General features: G+C 41.8%; 1 protein-coding gene across 1 annotated transcript in view; it reads left to right on the plus strand.

Moving 5' to 3' along the window:
• Window positions 1-18,156, plus strand: part of LOC104545986 (solute carrier family 22 member 23-like) — a gene marked incomplete at both ends in the record, with an annotated part of 97,277 nt that overhangs the window by 60,964 nt on the left and 18,157 nt on the right. The window contains one exon of the mRNA XM_010191299.1: window positions 18,009-18,156. This exon is cut by the window's right edge and continues 39 nt beyond it. Coding sequence (XP_010189601.1) covers window positions 18,009-18,156 — 148 coding nt within the window. The remainder of the gene's footprint in view (window positions 1-18,008) is intronic.

The following is an 18,156-nucleotide window of genomic DNA, read 5'->3' on the forward strand; positions in this document are numbered from 1 at the left end:
GTAAGTGGAAGAAAATAACTTCACTCTCCAGAAAAAAAGGATCAAATAGTGTGGGTGTCCCAGCAGCAAATAGCACTGGTGAGTGCAAGGTGTTAATCACACCCCAAAGAATTTTGCAGTTAGCTGTTTTCAGCCATATTTTTAATCAATATGATATTTTACTTCTGTCAAATTCAGAATAAATTAATGTCTCAAGTATTCCTTGTTGCTATTAATTTTTAACCTGCCAAACTTTTAAAAAACTTGCTTAAGCTCTTGCAGGGCCCAGCTCCTGAATCTTTCAGGGTCTGGAAATTTTTAATTAACTTGTTTTTTGGAGAGTGACTGCAATGGATGTCAGCTGTTATGTACTTACTGGGTACTGAAGCACATTTAGTTTCCCCTTCTTATAAATAGAAATAATTTGCAAAGTCCACAGGCCAATTGCCTTGATTGAGACAGAAAAGTCAGGAGATGAAGTGCTCTTTTCCCTAGCCCACCACGTTTCTGGCAAGATGTGAAAGAGAAACCCAGATAATTTCATGGTGAAAGGAGTATTGCAAGTCACATTCCTACCTAGGTAAATTCCCCATTTCATTTCAGAGCAAAGATTTTATTTTTTTTTTTAATTTGCTGCTTTCTGGAGCTGGATTAAATTACAATGTATTTCTACAAAGCTGCTCTACCTTGTCCTGGGAGCTGACAGCCCCCTATGCAAATATGAAGTCATTCCTGTGTATTTTGAGAGACAGTACTTGTTGTGTTAGGATCCTTCGGTGCTACAAGCTTGGTAGCGTAAATGTGGATAAATATTAACTGACTGCATATACTGCAGTACACGGTCGTTTAGTGGTTCGTGTGTGAAACCACAGAAGGAAGAGGTTGGAACAGAGACCTTCTGCTGTTTGGTGTGAAATACCTGCTGGTTACAAGGTATAATCAAGAGAAATGCATGCTTAGGCTGGTTGTCTGTATATTGTATTATTCTTCTAATTAAGCCTTGTCTGTTACACATGAAGATGTTTTCAATAGTAAAAGTGTCTATTTGGCTACAGTAAAATTTAGCGCATTTTGTTGAAGTGAAAATACTGTGGTCAGTCGCCAAGTTGAAACATAACAGAAGCATAGGACCTAGTATAACTTGTTTCATGGACTGCAGGAGTGTTTCTAACCTTAGGCTCTCTTTATGCTGGAATTACATTAATCAGCTGAAAATGTTTATTTGCAGATGCTGTGATCATATGGCTCTTTCAATATCAGAAGGAATGTCCAAAACAATTCTTCTGAAGCTTATTCTGATGTTAGCCAGTTACATGTCCTGTTACCTACTGTTCTTTTTCTGTCATAAAGAAATATTAAATTCAGATGTCTTTATAATGACAATTTCCGATTCTTTCCTGAAATAAATTGTGCCTTCTATGAATGTTTCTAGGAGGTTGATGAATAATTGACTACTGAGAAAAAGGGAAGATCCTTTTAATAGGCAATTAAATCTGGTGCAGTGTATGAAAATCAAGTTAGGCCTTGAGCTTTAAATGTGATATAAATAGCTTGGTGTAAATACACAATATTTAGACACAGAGATGTCCTTATTATCATCAGTTGCAAACATTGTTATTTATTTCACGTGCATCTCAAATAACTTTAATTAGGTTTCCCAAAAAATGATTCCTGTTATACTGTTCACGTTTAGGTGAGGGAGAGGATACCAAAAAGCAAAATACTGTATTTCTTTTCTTTTTTCCTCCTTAACATTTTTTTTTCTTTTTGTTATGCCTGTGCAGGTGTTTGTTCAAAATGAAAAGTCAACTTTGAATCTTTGTATCTTCTAGAAAGGAAGAGTGTAATTGTTACAGCTGGAAAATATTTTTCATTTTTGCTTTTATAGTTGGTTTTATATGTTAGCTACTGGTGAGCCAGGAATAAATCAGTGCAAGCCTCATACGCCTACACTTTTCCTTCTTTGCACAGAACTTGGGTATTTTTTACTCTCTGCTCTCCTCCATGTGGTGAATTGCACAGGAGTTCTCCTGTTTTGAAGAAGGATTTGGGAATTAAGTCACTACCAGACTTCAGATCTTAATCTTCTTCGCTGTTTGCAGATGCTTTTTTGCCAGCCAGCCAGGTCAATATTAAAACCAAGCTGTGCTGCCTAAAACCCAGAGTCTGTGTTTGTATCAGTGTTTCCAATTTCTCATATCTGGAGCTCAGAGTTGCAAAGCTTAGGCATCTCCTTGGTGGCCTGCTTGTGAACCTTGCTGCCTGCCCAGGGCCAAGTGAGGCAGGGGCCAATGGTCTGCCTTGTTCCATTTCTGTGCTACCTCTGTTCTTGACCTTTTAGAAGTCTGCGTATCATCTTCTGTCAGTCATAGGTGAATGTATTTATGTGATTAGACTGGTACCTGTGTTTGCTTATTTTTATAGCTTTTTTTTTTTAATTTCTGTGGTGTTCTCAAGCCCTCCTTCAATTCCACATACACCCCTAAAAAAAAAAATCACAATTTTCTTTTGTTTTGATTTTTATTCATATGATTATGCAAAAGTACTGCAGGTGATACCAACTCAGCAACGGAGTAGGCAGTCTGGAGGTAACTAGCTCAGCAATTCTCAGGCTTTTAAATTCTTCAGCCTTCCTGTATCCATTTGTTTCCATTTGAAAGGTGGCCTCCCTTTTAGATAAGGTTATTTTAATCAAATGCATGTGAGGACATGGCTGTGTTGTGGATGTGTTATTTATAGCCCTACAGTGTCAGATGCAAAGTGATCTGAGCAACATCTTCTGGGCAGGTTAAAAGAAAAACCTCCTCAGGGTGAAGGTTATCCCTACGGTTTAACTCAATTTAGGCAAAGGTGCAGGTATGCGTTGTCTGGTTTTTGGGATAAGGGAAACCCATTACTGGTAGTGAAACTGTTGCAGTGTGAGTGTGCTGTTGGAGTAGGGATCCTCTGTATTTACTGGCAATTCACCCCCAGGCAGTAAATGCTGGAGAAGGCATGTAGAAAGGCTAGGGCAGTTGAGTGAGTTTTAGCACAGGAAGGAGCACATCTCAGTGCCCTCGGAGGCACTAGTCTCTTGCTGAAGTATGAAACAGTGGGCAAAAGCTAGTTGGCTTCTTCACAATATTTTCTTCATGAGAAGGTAATTTTTTACTCCGTCACCACCACTGGTGCACTTCTTCTGTGCAATGGATGCAGAAGGCAGAGCAAGCAAAGTAACAGGATGCTTCAGCTCTTAGTGCTCTGAGACTTGGTGGTGTTTGCTCCCTCCCATACCACTGTGCTGCCACTGTATAAAGAGTTGGGCGATTGTGGTGTGGCTTGAGCTGCTCCCGCAGCTGTGAATTCTCTGGGGATGTGGCCACTCGCTGGTAGGGAGCATAGGCAGAGCTCAGCAGAGCAGTTATCACTCCTGGGACAGGCTCTCCAGGTGGACACACAGGCATCATTTATTTTGCTTAAATCTGAGATCCTCAGACCTCATTGTGCAGAAGTTTCTCCAATCCCTCAGCCAAACCTGATGCAGACAAAAATATTTTCCCTTTAAGACTGCACTTTCAATAGTGCTAAGTAGAAAGAAAATTAATAGGGCTATTTTTCTTACTCTAGTTGCTAAATGGCATAATATGCCTATTCCTTTTAGATATGTGAGGGAAGCTTTTTGATTTGTAACTTGCAATTTATTTTATTTTATTCTTTAGGACCTGTAGTTCTGAACACTTTTGCTCTTTATTTATTTTTAGAACACTCTTGTGTTACTCCTCATTTACTTATTTATTTTTGCTCTTGGCTCGGAATTCCATATGCATCTGAATTATATAGCCCTCTGAGCTTTATCCTTCATTGAGCAAACATCAGAGTTCAGTATAATAAATATGACTGCTCTTTGACAGTGCTCTCTGCATATCTTTCATAGCTGAAGGGTTTGAGCACTTCCAAATGTCTTCAATTTTTTTTCTTCAAATTTTGATTAGAAACATCACTCAGCAAGACAGAGAAGCAGTTTGCATTTTCTCTGTTTCTGTAAACACATAAGTGTAAGCGAACATAAATTTTATATTTTAAAATTATGTCTCCAGGTTTTTTCAGTAAGAACTAGTGCTACAGATTTAGTTATTCTTAGTTCCCGTGTAAACCAGAATGCCTTTTTGATACAGCTTTTTAGTTGGTAATTTGGTAAAATCTGGATGTTAGGTACAAGGTGGTTTTCCTAATTGGACTGTGCAGCTTAAAAGATGCATTTGAAGCCATGAATACGTTCCTCCTTGTTCCAACATATTTTTGAGACAATAACTTGCAGGTTTGTGGTGTGAATGGTCTGGGGAAGAGCTCTGCCCTGCTTCCCTGGAGATGCTCTCCCCCTGAGCCAAGTGTCAGCAGAACTTGCCTGGTTGGTGCTTTGGAGTCAGGAAACACATGTCATCTTCTGTGGGAAGTTTGGTGACCTGGGTTGGGAGACAGTCAAGACCCTAAGTTGTTTCTGTGATGCTTTTGCCAAAGGGGATGAGTACCCACAGTGCGCTCAGGTTTGCTGAGTGCCAGCAGGTACAGAAACCTACCCTGGGGAGGTGCTGGTGTCCAAGGCCTGGTTGGGGTTGCCAAGGACCCCTTGTCACACCAGGAAAGGCAGAATCAGCCTCAGAACATTGTTTTCCTCCTGTTACCTAACTTATTTCTCATGGATGGAAATCATTGTCCAGTTTAGCACATTCCTTTAAATGGTTGAATACGATTACAAAGCAAATCGGTCTCTGAGCTAAAAACTGAGCTCAGCTTTTGTGCCTTTCCTTACAGGTTCTACGAGAAGACACAAAGGAATATTAGGAAACCATAACTGAATTATTTCTGTGGTGTTGAGCAACAGAGTAATTTGTTCATGGGTCAGCGTGGGAAGGAAATGAGATATGATAAGCTGGGGACAATCAGACTATAGTTTATTCCCCCTCTTTCTGTGATCATCTCCTTTCTACCATTCTTCCTCCCTCTCCCACCTGCTATGCATTTTTCTCTTGCTACAAATGGGTAGTAAATATAAGAGGTTTTTCTGATGTACCTGAAACTGTTCCCTAAGCTGGTGAAATCTAACATGCAGCTCTGGCATTGCTTGCACAGAATGCAGCAGATAAAAGTAATGTTTTCATTTATGTACTTTAAGCAATCGAAGTATTGCTGCGCAAATGAAAATATGATTATCTTAATGGTGAAACTGCGTGCTGTGTACATCTGTCTTCAAAGTAAGTAGCAGAAATTCTGAGCTCTGCTCAATAGAAACTGCCATTTGAAACCATTTTGAGAATCACATGGAGAAATACTCAAGAATTGGTAAGAAAAGGTTAACAGTCATTCATCTCCTAAGGGGTGGGTATGAGCATATATCTTCACAATTTTAGCTGTAGCTTTCATGTGTACGAAGTTTACTAATGTTATAATGAGAACAAGTGAAATCTGCTTCCATGAAGTGCAGCTAGATTCTTTCCAAGGAGCTTGGTTTCCTTTTAATGTTGTGTTATTAATTAGCTCAGCAATTCGTTCTAGTTTTATTTGGAACAAATCAGCAAGTGTTGCCATCTTTGAACCCTTCTTCAAGTGGCAGCAGTTTTCTTGAAAGAGGTCTTTCACTAGAGAAAAGCGAGCATCCTCGCAGGAGGATGGCTTCGGCTCAGGGGCATCGGTATATTCCCAGCCTACTTGCCAGCTTCCATGGAAGGAGGATATTAAGAAATGTGAAAACTCTCTTTTTCAGAATTATTGCAAAGCAATAGGAGGTTTTCCATCCATTCAGCAGAAATACTTAGCTCTTACCACAGTTTTGTCAGGATATATTAGTATTTTACCTTTTTAAAGCTACATATTCTTCTTGGCTGTGAGATACTCTTGAATGCACTCATGTATTTTTCAGGGATGATCCTGGGAAAACTTTGAATCCCAGTGGACATTTTTGGGTGGTCTGGTTTGTTATTGTATAGGCATTCTTAGCACAGCAATTACATGGAAATATGTATTGCTGGAGGCACTGTAGTGCCAGTTGCCCTTTTATTGTTCTTCACCCTCAAATCAGGTTTTACCAATTCAAGGAATTCTGGTACTTCAGAGGACAAACTTTTCACAGATGGTATTTGTAAATATAGCAAGGAAGAAATTTAAGGAATGTTTAAGCTTTGGCAATTATGAGATCATTTTAATTGTGTGTGACAACAGCACATGAGGAATGTGCCACTGTGCTCACCTCTGTGCATGCAACTAGAGGTGCTGTCCTCCTGAGTTAACCTTGGCTTGAAGCAGAGATGTGCTTGAAGAGGGCTGGAAAGGGAATGCTCTTTCCGTGACAAGTTTTCTGCACTCTCATTGAACTCACTGAATTACGCTGTTTGCTGCAGAACTGCCCACAAACCAGCCAGGGGTAGAGTTCACCGTAAAGAGCTTTCCTCATGCGCAGGGTGGTAGAAGGTGTCCTATACAGCATACAGTTAATATATTGAATATAAAGAATAAAATTAATAAACTAATTATTATTAATATAATAAAATTAATGTAATTAAAAACGTAACACTTCATTTTGAATGAAAATTGCAATAACTTTAATAGCTTCAGGAAGCAGGCTTTTTCCCGAGGTTGGATGTCATATCATTTACACTTTCCCTTTCAGTCAACTGATTTTAATCTTCACTGGTCTTTCTTTTTTCCCATAGAATATTTTTCTGGCCCCTTTATGGGATTGTTACTTGGAAAATAAAAGCTCATTGGAAAATGGAAGAGGAAAAACAATATCTGTATGTCTTCTAACTCTGTATTGTCTGCTTTTGTATCAAAAGTTTTCTCATCACCTATATACTACCACAGCCCCATTTTTCTTTTTGTATTGTCATAGGTTTAAAATTAAAGGAGATCCAACTGGGGGCCGTCCTGCTTGTACCAGTTCTGGTGCAATGGTTGCATGCTCTGGCACAGTCCTTGCTCATCATGTGGGTGTTCCCATTCTGTCTGCCTGCCTTTGGCTTTCCCAGACCTGTGTCAGGTTTGATGCTGAATCCTAGAGACGACTATTAGTGTGAAAGTCACCCTGTTAATTTGAGCAGTACTTCTTTCTCCAGTGAAACCACCCAAAATATAACAGTTTATTGGCTCTGAATCTCCCAAGTTTCGCTTTCACAGTGTTTGTGAAACATCTATCCAGAGTGCCTGGCATAAATCTCTAAAAACAAGGATGCCCTAGGGGCCAAATGTGTGACAGCCTTTCACAAGGATCCAGGCTAATTGCTTTTGACTAAATCGGCTGCATATCTGGCAGCCCTCAGTGCTTGCTTTCAGTCAGCTTTGTGGTATTGGGGGGTCTCCCTGATGCTGATGATGCCACCTGAGCAATGCAGGTCCTCTGAAATGGCACGGGGTTCTTCAGGGCATCACCTAAATTTCCCTTGATTGCTTTTGACATCAGAGGGGACTCAGGGAAGGAAAAGGAACTGGGGGCTTTTGCCTTTACAATTATATATAAATACTTGTATATATATTTATATATAATTATGTTTATATATACATTTGTGTGTGTGTTTATATATACATTTTATAGCTGTATTTATGAGAGTTTTTAATAACCACCCACACAAATGTTTGCTTAGGCTCTGTGTATGTAAGCATTTGGAGGGCTTGTTATTAGGTTAGCACAAGCTGAAGGAACAAGGTGCTTTCCTGGGATTGTGCCTCTGGTGTGCAGTGCTTCAGACAAGCCAAGATCCAAGGGAGGGTGTGCAGGGCAGGCAGTGCTTTATGAAGACCTAGGGAGCACTAAGTACGTATCTTGGCCTTCTGTTTAAACTTTTCCTCCATGCTTGTCTTTTCTGCTTGGTAAGCTAGGCTGTGAACAGCTCGAGGCTCCCATGGCAAAATCTTGTTAGCAATATGCAGTTCTACTGGGAATATACTCAAGTCCACGGCTCGGTGCATTTATTCACTCATCTAACAGCATAGTGGTAATGGTGGAAAGCTCCTGCTTGGAGGAGCATCTCATGTGGGATCAGTGCTCAGGGAGAGAACGGCTACCCTGCTGCCTCAGCAAGCTGGGAAACGTTTAATAAACCTGAAACAAGGTGTTAGGCTGTTGTTTCTTTGTTCTTGCCTTTTTGAGGACCGTCATCTGTCTAGAGATTGCAAACTGAGATATAGAAATAGCTGCTGCCAGAATATTATTTGCCACTTGGTTAATTAAGAGACTGCCATGCAGATTTGCGGCGATCGAATCTCTTCTCTGTTCTTATTTTAAGTAGCTACAGTATTGCTCAAAATCTGCTAACAAATACAGATGCAGAACCCTTTCATCTAAAGCATCAAAGAAAAAGAGCTCCTCTGGTACCTTTCACACTGTTTTTTTTGTTTCAGCCGCTCTCATTCATTCCTGTCAAAAAGATGCCAGTTATGATTTAGATCCTGCCAAGAGAAAAGGGGCCAGCTGTTGTGAACAGCAGAGGTGTTCAATTTGCAAAATATTCCTGTGATCAGCTGTGCATTTCCTTTAGAACAAGCCACCTTTTTGGATAAAGGAAGAATCTGATAGGTTTCTATGCAATCTTAGTGTTTTTGCAAAAATAAACAATATTGACATGGGTTTGAAGAGTCTGTTTATGGGGGAGTAGAAAGTTACAGACTGGAGGTGGAAGAGAAATTTTTTTATAGATAGCAGTTAATATATATGAGGACATATATGATGGCACAGCTTTTTAATCACTTAATTGCATTTAAATTAAGACATCTTTATTCTGAAATTTGTGTGTTCTGTATCTACTAGTTTCTTAGGTTATTTGTCACTGCTGTTTAGGTTTCCAGGGGCATCCTCCTGGTTTTGTTTCATAATGCCATTATTCACATACAGAAACTGTCAGCAACAATCAGTGTTGGCTAGAAGCTGCTGCTTTCCTCTGGAAGTCAGATAGATGGCAACTGCAGTACCACAAATGTGATTTAACACTTCTTTGTTTTTATTACTTCACAAATGGCAGGCAGCACGGTATGTTAAAGGTTTCTTACACAGTCAGCTGTCTGTTTTGTAAGACGATGTTTGTCTTGTGCAATGTAAAACTCAGCAAATACAGATACTATGGGGTGAACAGAGGAACAACATGTGCTCCCTTCTCTGCTGTTCCCTGGGAGCCAGCTTGGATCCACAGCATGATTGCAGGCATTGCTGCATCCTGCACAGTGGTTGAGCAGTCTCTGCTCAGGGTCTCCTGTGCCTGGAGGAGCTGAGCTCACCCTTGTCCTGCCCAGCTCCCAGCTGTGAGCAAACCTGGCCCCAAGAAGGACTCTGCTGCACATGCGTTGTGCCTGGGTGGTCCTCGGCTCCTGCAACTGCATTCTTGGGGGGCAAGTGAACACCCTGCATCAAACCCAAGCTGACTCCATGTCTGTGGTTCAGAAGCTCCACATATGGGTAGGTACAAGCTGGGAGGAGAGCTCCTTCTGAAATACCCTGGGACAGTTGAGCAATACCAGGCCTGAAATTGGGTTGGCATGTTACTTGTTTGTGCCTTACAGGAAAGGGTCAGCCACATGGAAAGAAAGGAGAGGGAAAGGTTGCACCTTCAGTTTTGTTTGGATTTTGGACAAAAAGTGTATCAGTGTTTACTTTTTTTCATTGTGTGTGTCTCTATGCGTATTGTAGTATTCATAGCAGCAGAGGCTAAGCAGTAGATCTAAAGAGTATTTTGCCTAGCATAATTTTACCACTGTCCTGGTACTCATATACAAAATGGACATGTGATCTAGTTTTGGCAAGAAAGAGATCTATTCTGATCAGATATCTGTCTATCTGATAGATCTGATAGCTCCATCTGGTTGATAGGGGATATCTGTGCTGGTCAGAAATGAAGAGTGGCACTGCGTGTCTGGTCAGGTTTTCACGCTGGCTGCCTGCCCTGGAGCCAGCCTGGTGGCTCCATCAGCTTGGGTTATGTCAGTGCACGGATGGCTGATTTGACACATGTAAAAAGTGTTAATTAGATAGAAATGAGGGGCTAGGGTGTGCTTAAAAGGCATCCAGACCAAATCTATGATGTGTAGAAAAGTGCCTTTGAAGGAGCACCTGTGTCACTTCATAGCTGTATTTTAGAATAACTTTTGTCCTGCTGTGCTGCTGGGGGAAAATAATCCCATTTTTCTTACTCGGCCATTGGAGGTTCAGTCTATTACTGCTGTCTTTGCTTGGCAGTGGATTGGATTTCTCCAGAGAGGAAATTAGATTTTTCCTTTCCTTCCACTCTGTCTCTGTCCTGTGTTTACATCAATTGGTGGTTGGCTGTGCACTGCGGTGTGCATGATAACCTTTTCTTCCACACACTACTTCGTTTGCTGTTCTCTAATAAACTGTATTTACAAGTGGTGCTTCCTCCCTTACTTCTGGGGACAGCAAAGACGATCAAGAGAAAGTGTTCCATGTCTAAACTCAGCCAGGAGCAAGTGTGGGCTTAACCTGGGCCGTTTCAGCCAGCTCTAACTGGGGTAAGAAGTGTACATAGCCTCTGGGTAGGGCTTGCAGCAGTTAGAAGTCTGTATCTGGTAACCTGGAAATTTAAGTATATAAGCAGATACGCTGGATTTTATTTCTTTACTTCTCCCCCTAGCAGCCAGCTGCAAACTTAAAGGCTTATCTGGGAGTTATTAATAGTTTCTGGTGCAATTGTATCTGGTAGCTAGCCACAAGTCAGCCTGGGGGCCGTGTTATTCTAGGAGTATGAAGCGAGATGATCTGTTTACAGCAGAGGCCAAATCCCACTGAGTGTGTTGGAGGAAGAAGAGGTCCCTGAGGTTTGGGGGAGCTTGGTGGGAATTAAGAAATATGGCAGAAGCGGGGACGGAGTCACCTCCCAGTAGTCTTTGAGATTGCCGTGACACAGCTCTTCATGACAAAAGGCTCAGCTCTGGGAGCATGGTGGTGGTGGGACATGCTGGAAGTGCTGAACAGCTTGGAAAACTCTGCAGTGGGATTATTTTTTCTTTTCTTTTGTGTTCTGTTGAAAAGCAGAGTCTGAATGCAAAATCCTGTCTTAGGGCCACAGCCTGCACATTACTCTTGACTAAGCTGAGCAGCTGCTGGGGCTGAGGCAAACACAGCCCTGGTGCTTTAGGATGCTGCTGTCAATGGGAATTTTTGGTGTCCCACGTTTTACACTTAAAACTATTCATCTGAGCTTTCTTCTGCTCAACTGATGGTATGGGTCTGAGTCTGATTTTTTTCCTTCCTTTTGGGATAGGAGAACATCTTGAAGGGGTCCTTATAGGGAGGGAAACAGTAAAAAATAGTGATTTTTTTTTTTTTACTATAATGTGAAATTGTGAGTGTGAATCTAGAATCAGACTGTCTCCTTTGGGATATTTTTTTTCTTTTCTTAGTGGGAATGCTGTTGCCCAGACTTCAGGTGCTTTGTCCTGGCCATTTCCTCCAAGGGATACTCCTACTTAATTACAGTCTTGGTGGCTCACAGACTGAGACTGGGCGGGGAGAAAAAACTGCAAAGGCATAAAAAGCAGTTAGCTTGTGGTTTCTGATGGAGCTAGCACTTGGGCTGTGGTACAAGAATTGCTTTGTGTCTTGGGACTGGAGATGGGTGAGTGAATGTTAGAAAGCTGTTTAGGCAGTATGATTTAACTTCTTTTACCTCTTGGTATATTATTTGCAAATGACTTACAACTTTTTTTTCTTTAAATAGAAGTATTTGCTATTCATCTTTGTTCAAATATCTGATGAGAATAAATGTCAGCCTTTGACGACAAATGAGAAGGTTTCTGAAACAAATTATTTATTACTTGTGTGCAAGTGTAAGACCAAGTGAGAGAGGATGGGATGCGGCCCTTCGTCCCTCCTTGGAGGTCACAGCCCACCCAGTGTGGTTTGGAGGAGGTGGGCTACACAGCAACGTGCTCTGTTGCAACAAAAACTGATGTTAAGCTGGTGTTAGTGTAATCCTCCTGGTCATCTGCCCATGTGTCCACCTCCTCCAGGTGGATGGCTCCTTCTACAGCTGTAGGCAGAGAGGCTGGGAGAGAGGAGGTGACTGGAAGGGGGAGAGGGCAGCATTGCAGATGTCAGGCTGCAGCATACTTGGATAATTTTAGCTCAATTTCCCATCTTCTTTTCATCACAGGTTGCTTGAAAAATTGTTGCCAGTGATATCAGCCTAGGGTTTTTTTCCATTTCAGTGCCAGGGAGAGAAGCTGTTAGCAAAGGCTACTTCCCCTTTCCAGTCTAAAATCACTGTCACCAGTGCCAGTTGTGTTTGCTGTGGGTAACCTGCCGTTTGACCTGTGGTTTTATTGTGCCTTTCTCTGCTGATGCCCAGGGGCAGCGGTGACCTCCCAAGCGAGGGAGCAGCTCTACACGTGGTGGAGCTGAGCCCTGTGGCATTGCAGAGGCTCTTCTTTAGCCCCTCCTTGCACCTACATCCCAATGATTCTGAGTGCTGGCAGTTGTGCAGCTGCAGAAGCTGAGCCATGAGTCCTCCTGGCCCATCTGTGTGTCCCATGTGGCTTGTGGGATGTGCTGGTGGGAAGAGTGCCCTGGTCCCACTTGGAGCAGGCACTGTAAGACTCTCTGCCATCCCATCTGAGCTTTCAGCACTGTTGGGATATTCTTAAATTTTACCAGCCATGCAGAGATAAGTGATGCGCCCTTGTCCTTTTCCATAAATCCTAGCCTCTTTGGTGAGCTGTCAGGGACAATTGACTTTGGTACAGAACAATCTAGAGCCCTGCCATCTTTGCAAGCTATTTCAAGGTTTCCGAAAGCCATAAAAAGGTAAAAATCTTTCAGGACTAATGGCTCTCTGCAGACACTCCAAAGACGTGTGCAGGTCTGAGATGTGCCATACCGCATCTACCTATGGCCTGACTCCAGAAACATCTTCCTTTCTGCTCCGCTCCCTGAGTTCTTCCAAACTGGACACCTATTCCCAGATGAGGCGACATAAATGGCATGCACCAGTTCCAGTGCTGTATAACTGTGGTGAATCAATTCACTGATGCTTATACACAGCTTCTTTTTGGCAAAACCGCAGACACACTTGCAGAAGGGCCTCCCAACACCTCATGTGCTCTGTGGAATGGGTCTGCTTTTCCCTGTGAAAACTTGTTCAGATTTTTCCTTCCTTCTAATGAGTCCCAAGGGACTGTGCCGCAGGGGGAACATGGGGGAGAGAAGGAGAGAAAATGAATCCTGTTTAAAGAAAAGTAATTTCAGTATTCCAAGACCTGCTCGGGAGATCTTATCCGATCTGACCCCCCTGGAGTGCTGAGGACAGGCTCCCATAAAATAACAATCAACTTCTCATTTGCAGTTGTTTCTTCATTTTGGTCTGTCAAGAAAATCTTATTCCAGTCTTGCTAGTGTTGTCACATAACACGCAATGTGGATCAAATGAGGATTTGCATGTGAAAATGTTGTCTTCAGCCCATAGTTTTCCTAGTCCAAAAAACTACTTATCCTGATTTTTAGACATGTTTGGAAAATATTAATACTGCAGGTTTGAAACCACTGTTGGACTCTGTATTCACCAAAGGTGTGAAAGGATACCGCAACAACCTGCTTCTTAAAGCTAGTTGGTCAGACTTTCTGACCAAGCTCAAAGCCCTGATGTAGCCTTTCTCAGGCCAGCATCCTCTACAAGACCTGGTTCCTCTGAGACCCAGAGGAAACAACAGCAACCAAAGCCAGCCCAAGACATCTCCAAGGCTGCCTCCAGAGCAAAGTGTGGGGAGTGTCAGGACACAGAGCCCTCCTCAGTGGGGGCTTTTTCCTCAGCACACATCTAGAATGTTTAACACTTTTTAGAGGTGCATGTGGTTCTCTTAGGGGTCAAGTAGGGCTATTGCTATAGTGCTGCAGGATAAGCAAAAAGGCCAGTGTATGAAGTAGTGGGGGAGCTACTCTTAAGTACTCTGAAATTCATTCTCTTAGTATTACAAAAAATGTTGACTTGAAAGTCCTCTGCTTCAGTTTGGTCTTTATCACTAGGAACAGTTAATGTAGCTGCTGTGGTTCTCACTCCCTTGATTAGCATTTGAAAATATTTCTTACATGATTTCTTAATAACCTAGTGAGAAACATTCTAGGAGGACGAAGTGAACTTTTTTCCCCCAAAGTCTCTAAGTAGGCAGATTTTACACAACCACACTCATTCTCTCATGGATTTCTTTCATGTATGCTCTCACATCCATACACTTGCAGGTATCAATGCGTATGTCCATGTGGTTTGGTCAGGGTCACTTGTGTGACACAGAACAAGAGGCAGTGGCTGCTGTATCCTCATCATGTCCCTGAGGTTGTTCTTGGCAGGCAACAGCAAACCAGTTCGGAGTTACTTTTCATAACCTTTAGGAGTTGATGATGTTATACGGTTTTTTGCTTAATTATTTTTTTTTCTCATCCCTCATAATTCTCAGGCAAACATAATGAATTTTCATTACCTTCATTTGTTGGTTTTTTTTGTCCCCCCATAGCCTTGATATTTTATGACTCCAGTCCTGTTCTTCATCTTCTTGATAACCTATCTGTAGGTCAGATTGTTCCTCCTCCTTTTGTTACCTGAATGAACTCACAGGTCAGGTTCAATTGGCACAATGGGTGTGTGCCATTCCTTTAACCCATGCTGTGCCCATCCTTCTGGTGCCTGCTTGCTTGCTCTCACAGATGCATACACTCATATACACACACTTTTACTCTGCCTTTGTTCATCGCAAGTTTGAATACTTCAGGTACAAATCACTGCATGCAGACTCATGGAGTGTCTGGTCCCAGTGCAGTTCATTTCGTGCCAGAATGTATTTCTGCGCATCCTGTGCATTAGTCATGGGGTTACTTTGAGTGCATCAAGCAGCCCCCAAAAATGCTTGAATTCCTTATAAGGGTCATTGTTTGTACTCTGTGTGGCTCTCCCTGTGACAGGTTTGTGGACTGTGAGACTGCTGAACTCTGATTTGGTCATTTCTGTAGAGGAAGGATGTACAAGATAGGGTCTAAAAGGAGGATTTCTACACTTTGTTTCTGTGTTTCCCAGACACAGATATGTGCCATGCAAGGAGCCTTGTATGTTCAGTGTCTCATGTCTGTGATGCCTACAGGGGCCAGATCTGCACCACACGTGTGGTGAGGCAGTCGCTTTCAGGTTGGGTTGCCCTTACAGTGTATAGAGGAGTTCTGCCATGGGAGTTGGCTGGGTCCCGCTTCTGCACTTGTGATGTCCACTGTTACTGGGTGTCTGTTGATGATGAGAAAGTCTGTCCCACATCTCTTAGGCATGTCTGATTTCATCGCCCAAGTACTGCAGGTCTGCTTTGCTGCAGTTTCAACTTGCCCATATAATCATTTGCCTGGACCTTATGGAAAATAGGCATCTGAGTTGGATCTGCCACGCTGGCTGTGCCACCTAGAATAGAAATGCTAGGCAAGGAAGCAAAATCCTTTCCGTGCCTGTCTCCTTGCCTACACAAAATTTTCAAAACAGAGCAAACAGATATATCTGGAAGTGTTTGGTACTGATTGTAATTTCCATGATTTGTGTGTATGGCAAGGATTCACTTCACTCTCCATGCTTCAAAAAGCAGTTGTAGTGGAAACCATGTCACTGAATGGGGGAGCTGGAGTATTCTTGCTGGATTTGCCACAAGTAGATAAAGCTGATCTCCATCTTGTAGTGATTTAATCTGAGATGGTAATTTATTATGCAAACTGGGTGGAAATTCTTGCAAACTCAGAGGCCTCATACCTAGGTATATCATGGCACTGGTGTGCCCATCAGCAGAGTACAGGTTGCCTCTCCTAGGGCTGGTGCAGAGGTGCTGTGGTGGGTGGCTTTGCTGGCAGATGTGGGAAGGGGTTGACTGATAGATGCTTGCTAAAAATTGCAGCGCTGAATCTTTTGTCATATAAAATTGATGCCAGAGATGTTGAACAGTAGGCTGTCCTAATATGTAGAACATTTCAACAGAGATGTGATATTTCATGTACACGGAGTGCCTGCTGATGTCACTTGAAAGTCATGTTTACCCAGCTACAGCAGGGATTATTTTTTTTGTTCTCCAGTTTTTTTAGAGGAAAGGGCAAAAATTGGTTGTATGTGTGTGATAATCCAGAGAAGAAAACAGATACTAAACAATCTCTGCAGTTATTTCCTTTCTATACAATGAATAACTGCTGCATATGAAGTCATGTACTATGCACCTGTGACTTAATGAAATATAATTTTATAATTTGGACATCTCTTTCTGACTTCATATAAAAGTTGTTTTCGTAGTATCAGATAAAAAAAACAAAAACTAACCTAAGCAATTCAATTGAAATACCCAAGTCTCACCTATCTAATGTAGACTTCCTGTTTCTATAGCAACAAAACTCATGCTTGTGCTTAATAAAGGACTATTGGAGTGTGAGCAACTGGGACTTTAAGGTTTAGAAAAACAAACAGAACCACTTTATATCTGAAGATTAGGAAAATAAAACGGAAGTGACCTCTGCACAGAATAAAAAAAAATTGCCTAGGCTTGGAATATTTCATTAGTAAGAATGAAACCATATTAATGTCATAAGGAGCTCTGTGTCTTAATCTTGTTTTTCTAATTAAAATGTAAAAGCCTTTTATAGCAAGTAAGAGTCTTTGAGGGTTCCCCCTCCTTTCTTTCCCAAAGCTGCTGTGTTTGTGGTTAAGCTAATGAAAATTTGAGCTGCCTTGCAACAGATGTATTTTCCTCTTTATACTGGGTAAAATTAAAAAAAACTAAACAGCTCATGGTATTTAATCCTAGATTTCATCTACAAGCTAGTTCCTGGTCAGCTAGTTTAAATCTGTGTTAGTGATAAATGTTGAACAAGCTACAGATGAGGGAATGAATGAAGGAGCAGCTGTCATCTCTTCCTATTGTCTTGTAGTTTTTCAATTACAATTTTAACAACCATTACATTCTAATTTTAAACAAACATAGGAAACATCTCAAGGAAAATCAGCAATGCTGAGAGCAACATATCATGAAAGTTTATGAGCCTATGTTTCTGTATCAGCATGCCGATAAGTACTACACAACGTTTGTGGCAGGTTTATCGTGCTTAATTATTAACCTGTAGAAGAAAATGTGGGCAAATGGGAAATATGAAAAAAGAGCTTCTGTTGCAATATTACTGGCAAAAAAAAGTGTGAATATATCTCCACAAGTCCAATTTTTCTGCTTTCTTCTACATTTTTTTATTGCTTTTTCTTAAAGCTGTGATTTTTATAAATTCATCTTCATTTCTGAGGACTAAATAAAAGGTAGCCAGGGTTTAAGGTAGCTTTTATCTACTGAACGCACTTGTCAAAAGACAGCTGAGACAACCGATGTTACCAGTGATGGCAGTAAATTGCCCTACAGCAAAAGGAAGGATGGAGGAGAGGATAAGACAGGTGAAAGGCTGGCTCCTTTGAAAGTTGATCAAGATCAGCTATTGCAAAAACAAAAAGCAAATCCAGAAACAACCCACTCAGAAAAATCCAGCAGGCAACTGGCTGAGTCGGAGCATATTAAACTGTGAGCAGGTGGCATCCCGTATGAGCAGGGCAGTTGAATCCTGCTGAGACCTGCACTCTTCTGCCTCCCAGCAAACTGATCAGAAAGGCATACAGCATCTCTGAGAACTGTGAAAAGGCTCGAACCTAAATCTTTGCATTGTGTTTTACCTTATGTTCCCTTTAAAAAACAAATACCTTAGAATTTGGTAAAATGTTTCTCTAGGCAGAAACTGAAGGAAAGCTGACAATGAGGATAGAGCAGGTCTGCAGGAGTTGCAACAGGTGTATTGAACCTGCAACTTTTGCACCACAGCTAACTGTTAATGGGCTTCTCTATAGCTGCTAGAGCATTTGAAGCCTAAATACACAAGGAAATAAGATGTATGTGGTCATGTGTAACCTTGGCCAAAGGTCTTGAAGGACATTAACTCCCTGGATGTTTCATAAGGAGATGCTCTGTGGGCACCTTTGCTGGTGGGGGACTAATGCATTCTCATGTGCTCTGTGTTTCAGGGATAGAGCTCTGTCCTCCTGGGCACCGGTTCATGATCACCATGGTGGCGAGTTTCATCGAAATGGCAGGGCAGTTCCTCATGCCAGGGCTGGCTGCCCTCTGCAGGGACTGGCAGGTCCTCCAGGCAGTCATCATCTGTCCTTTCCT

Source organism: Mesitornis unicolor, unplaced genomic scaffold, assembly GCF_000695765.1.
Source record: "Mesitornis unicolor isolate BGI_N332 unplaced genomic scaffold, ASM69576v1 scaffold16820, whole genome shotgun sequence".
Classification (NCBI taxonomy): Eukaryota; Metazoa; Chordata; class Aves; order Mesitornithiformes; family Mesitornithidae; genus Mesitornis; species Mesitornis unicolor.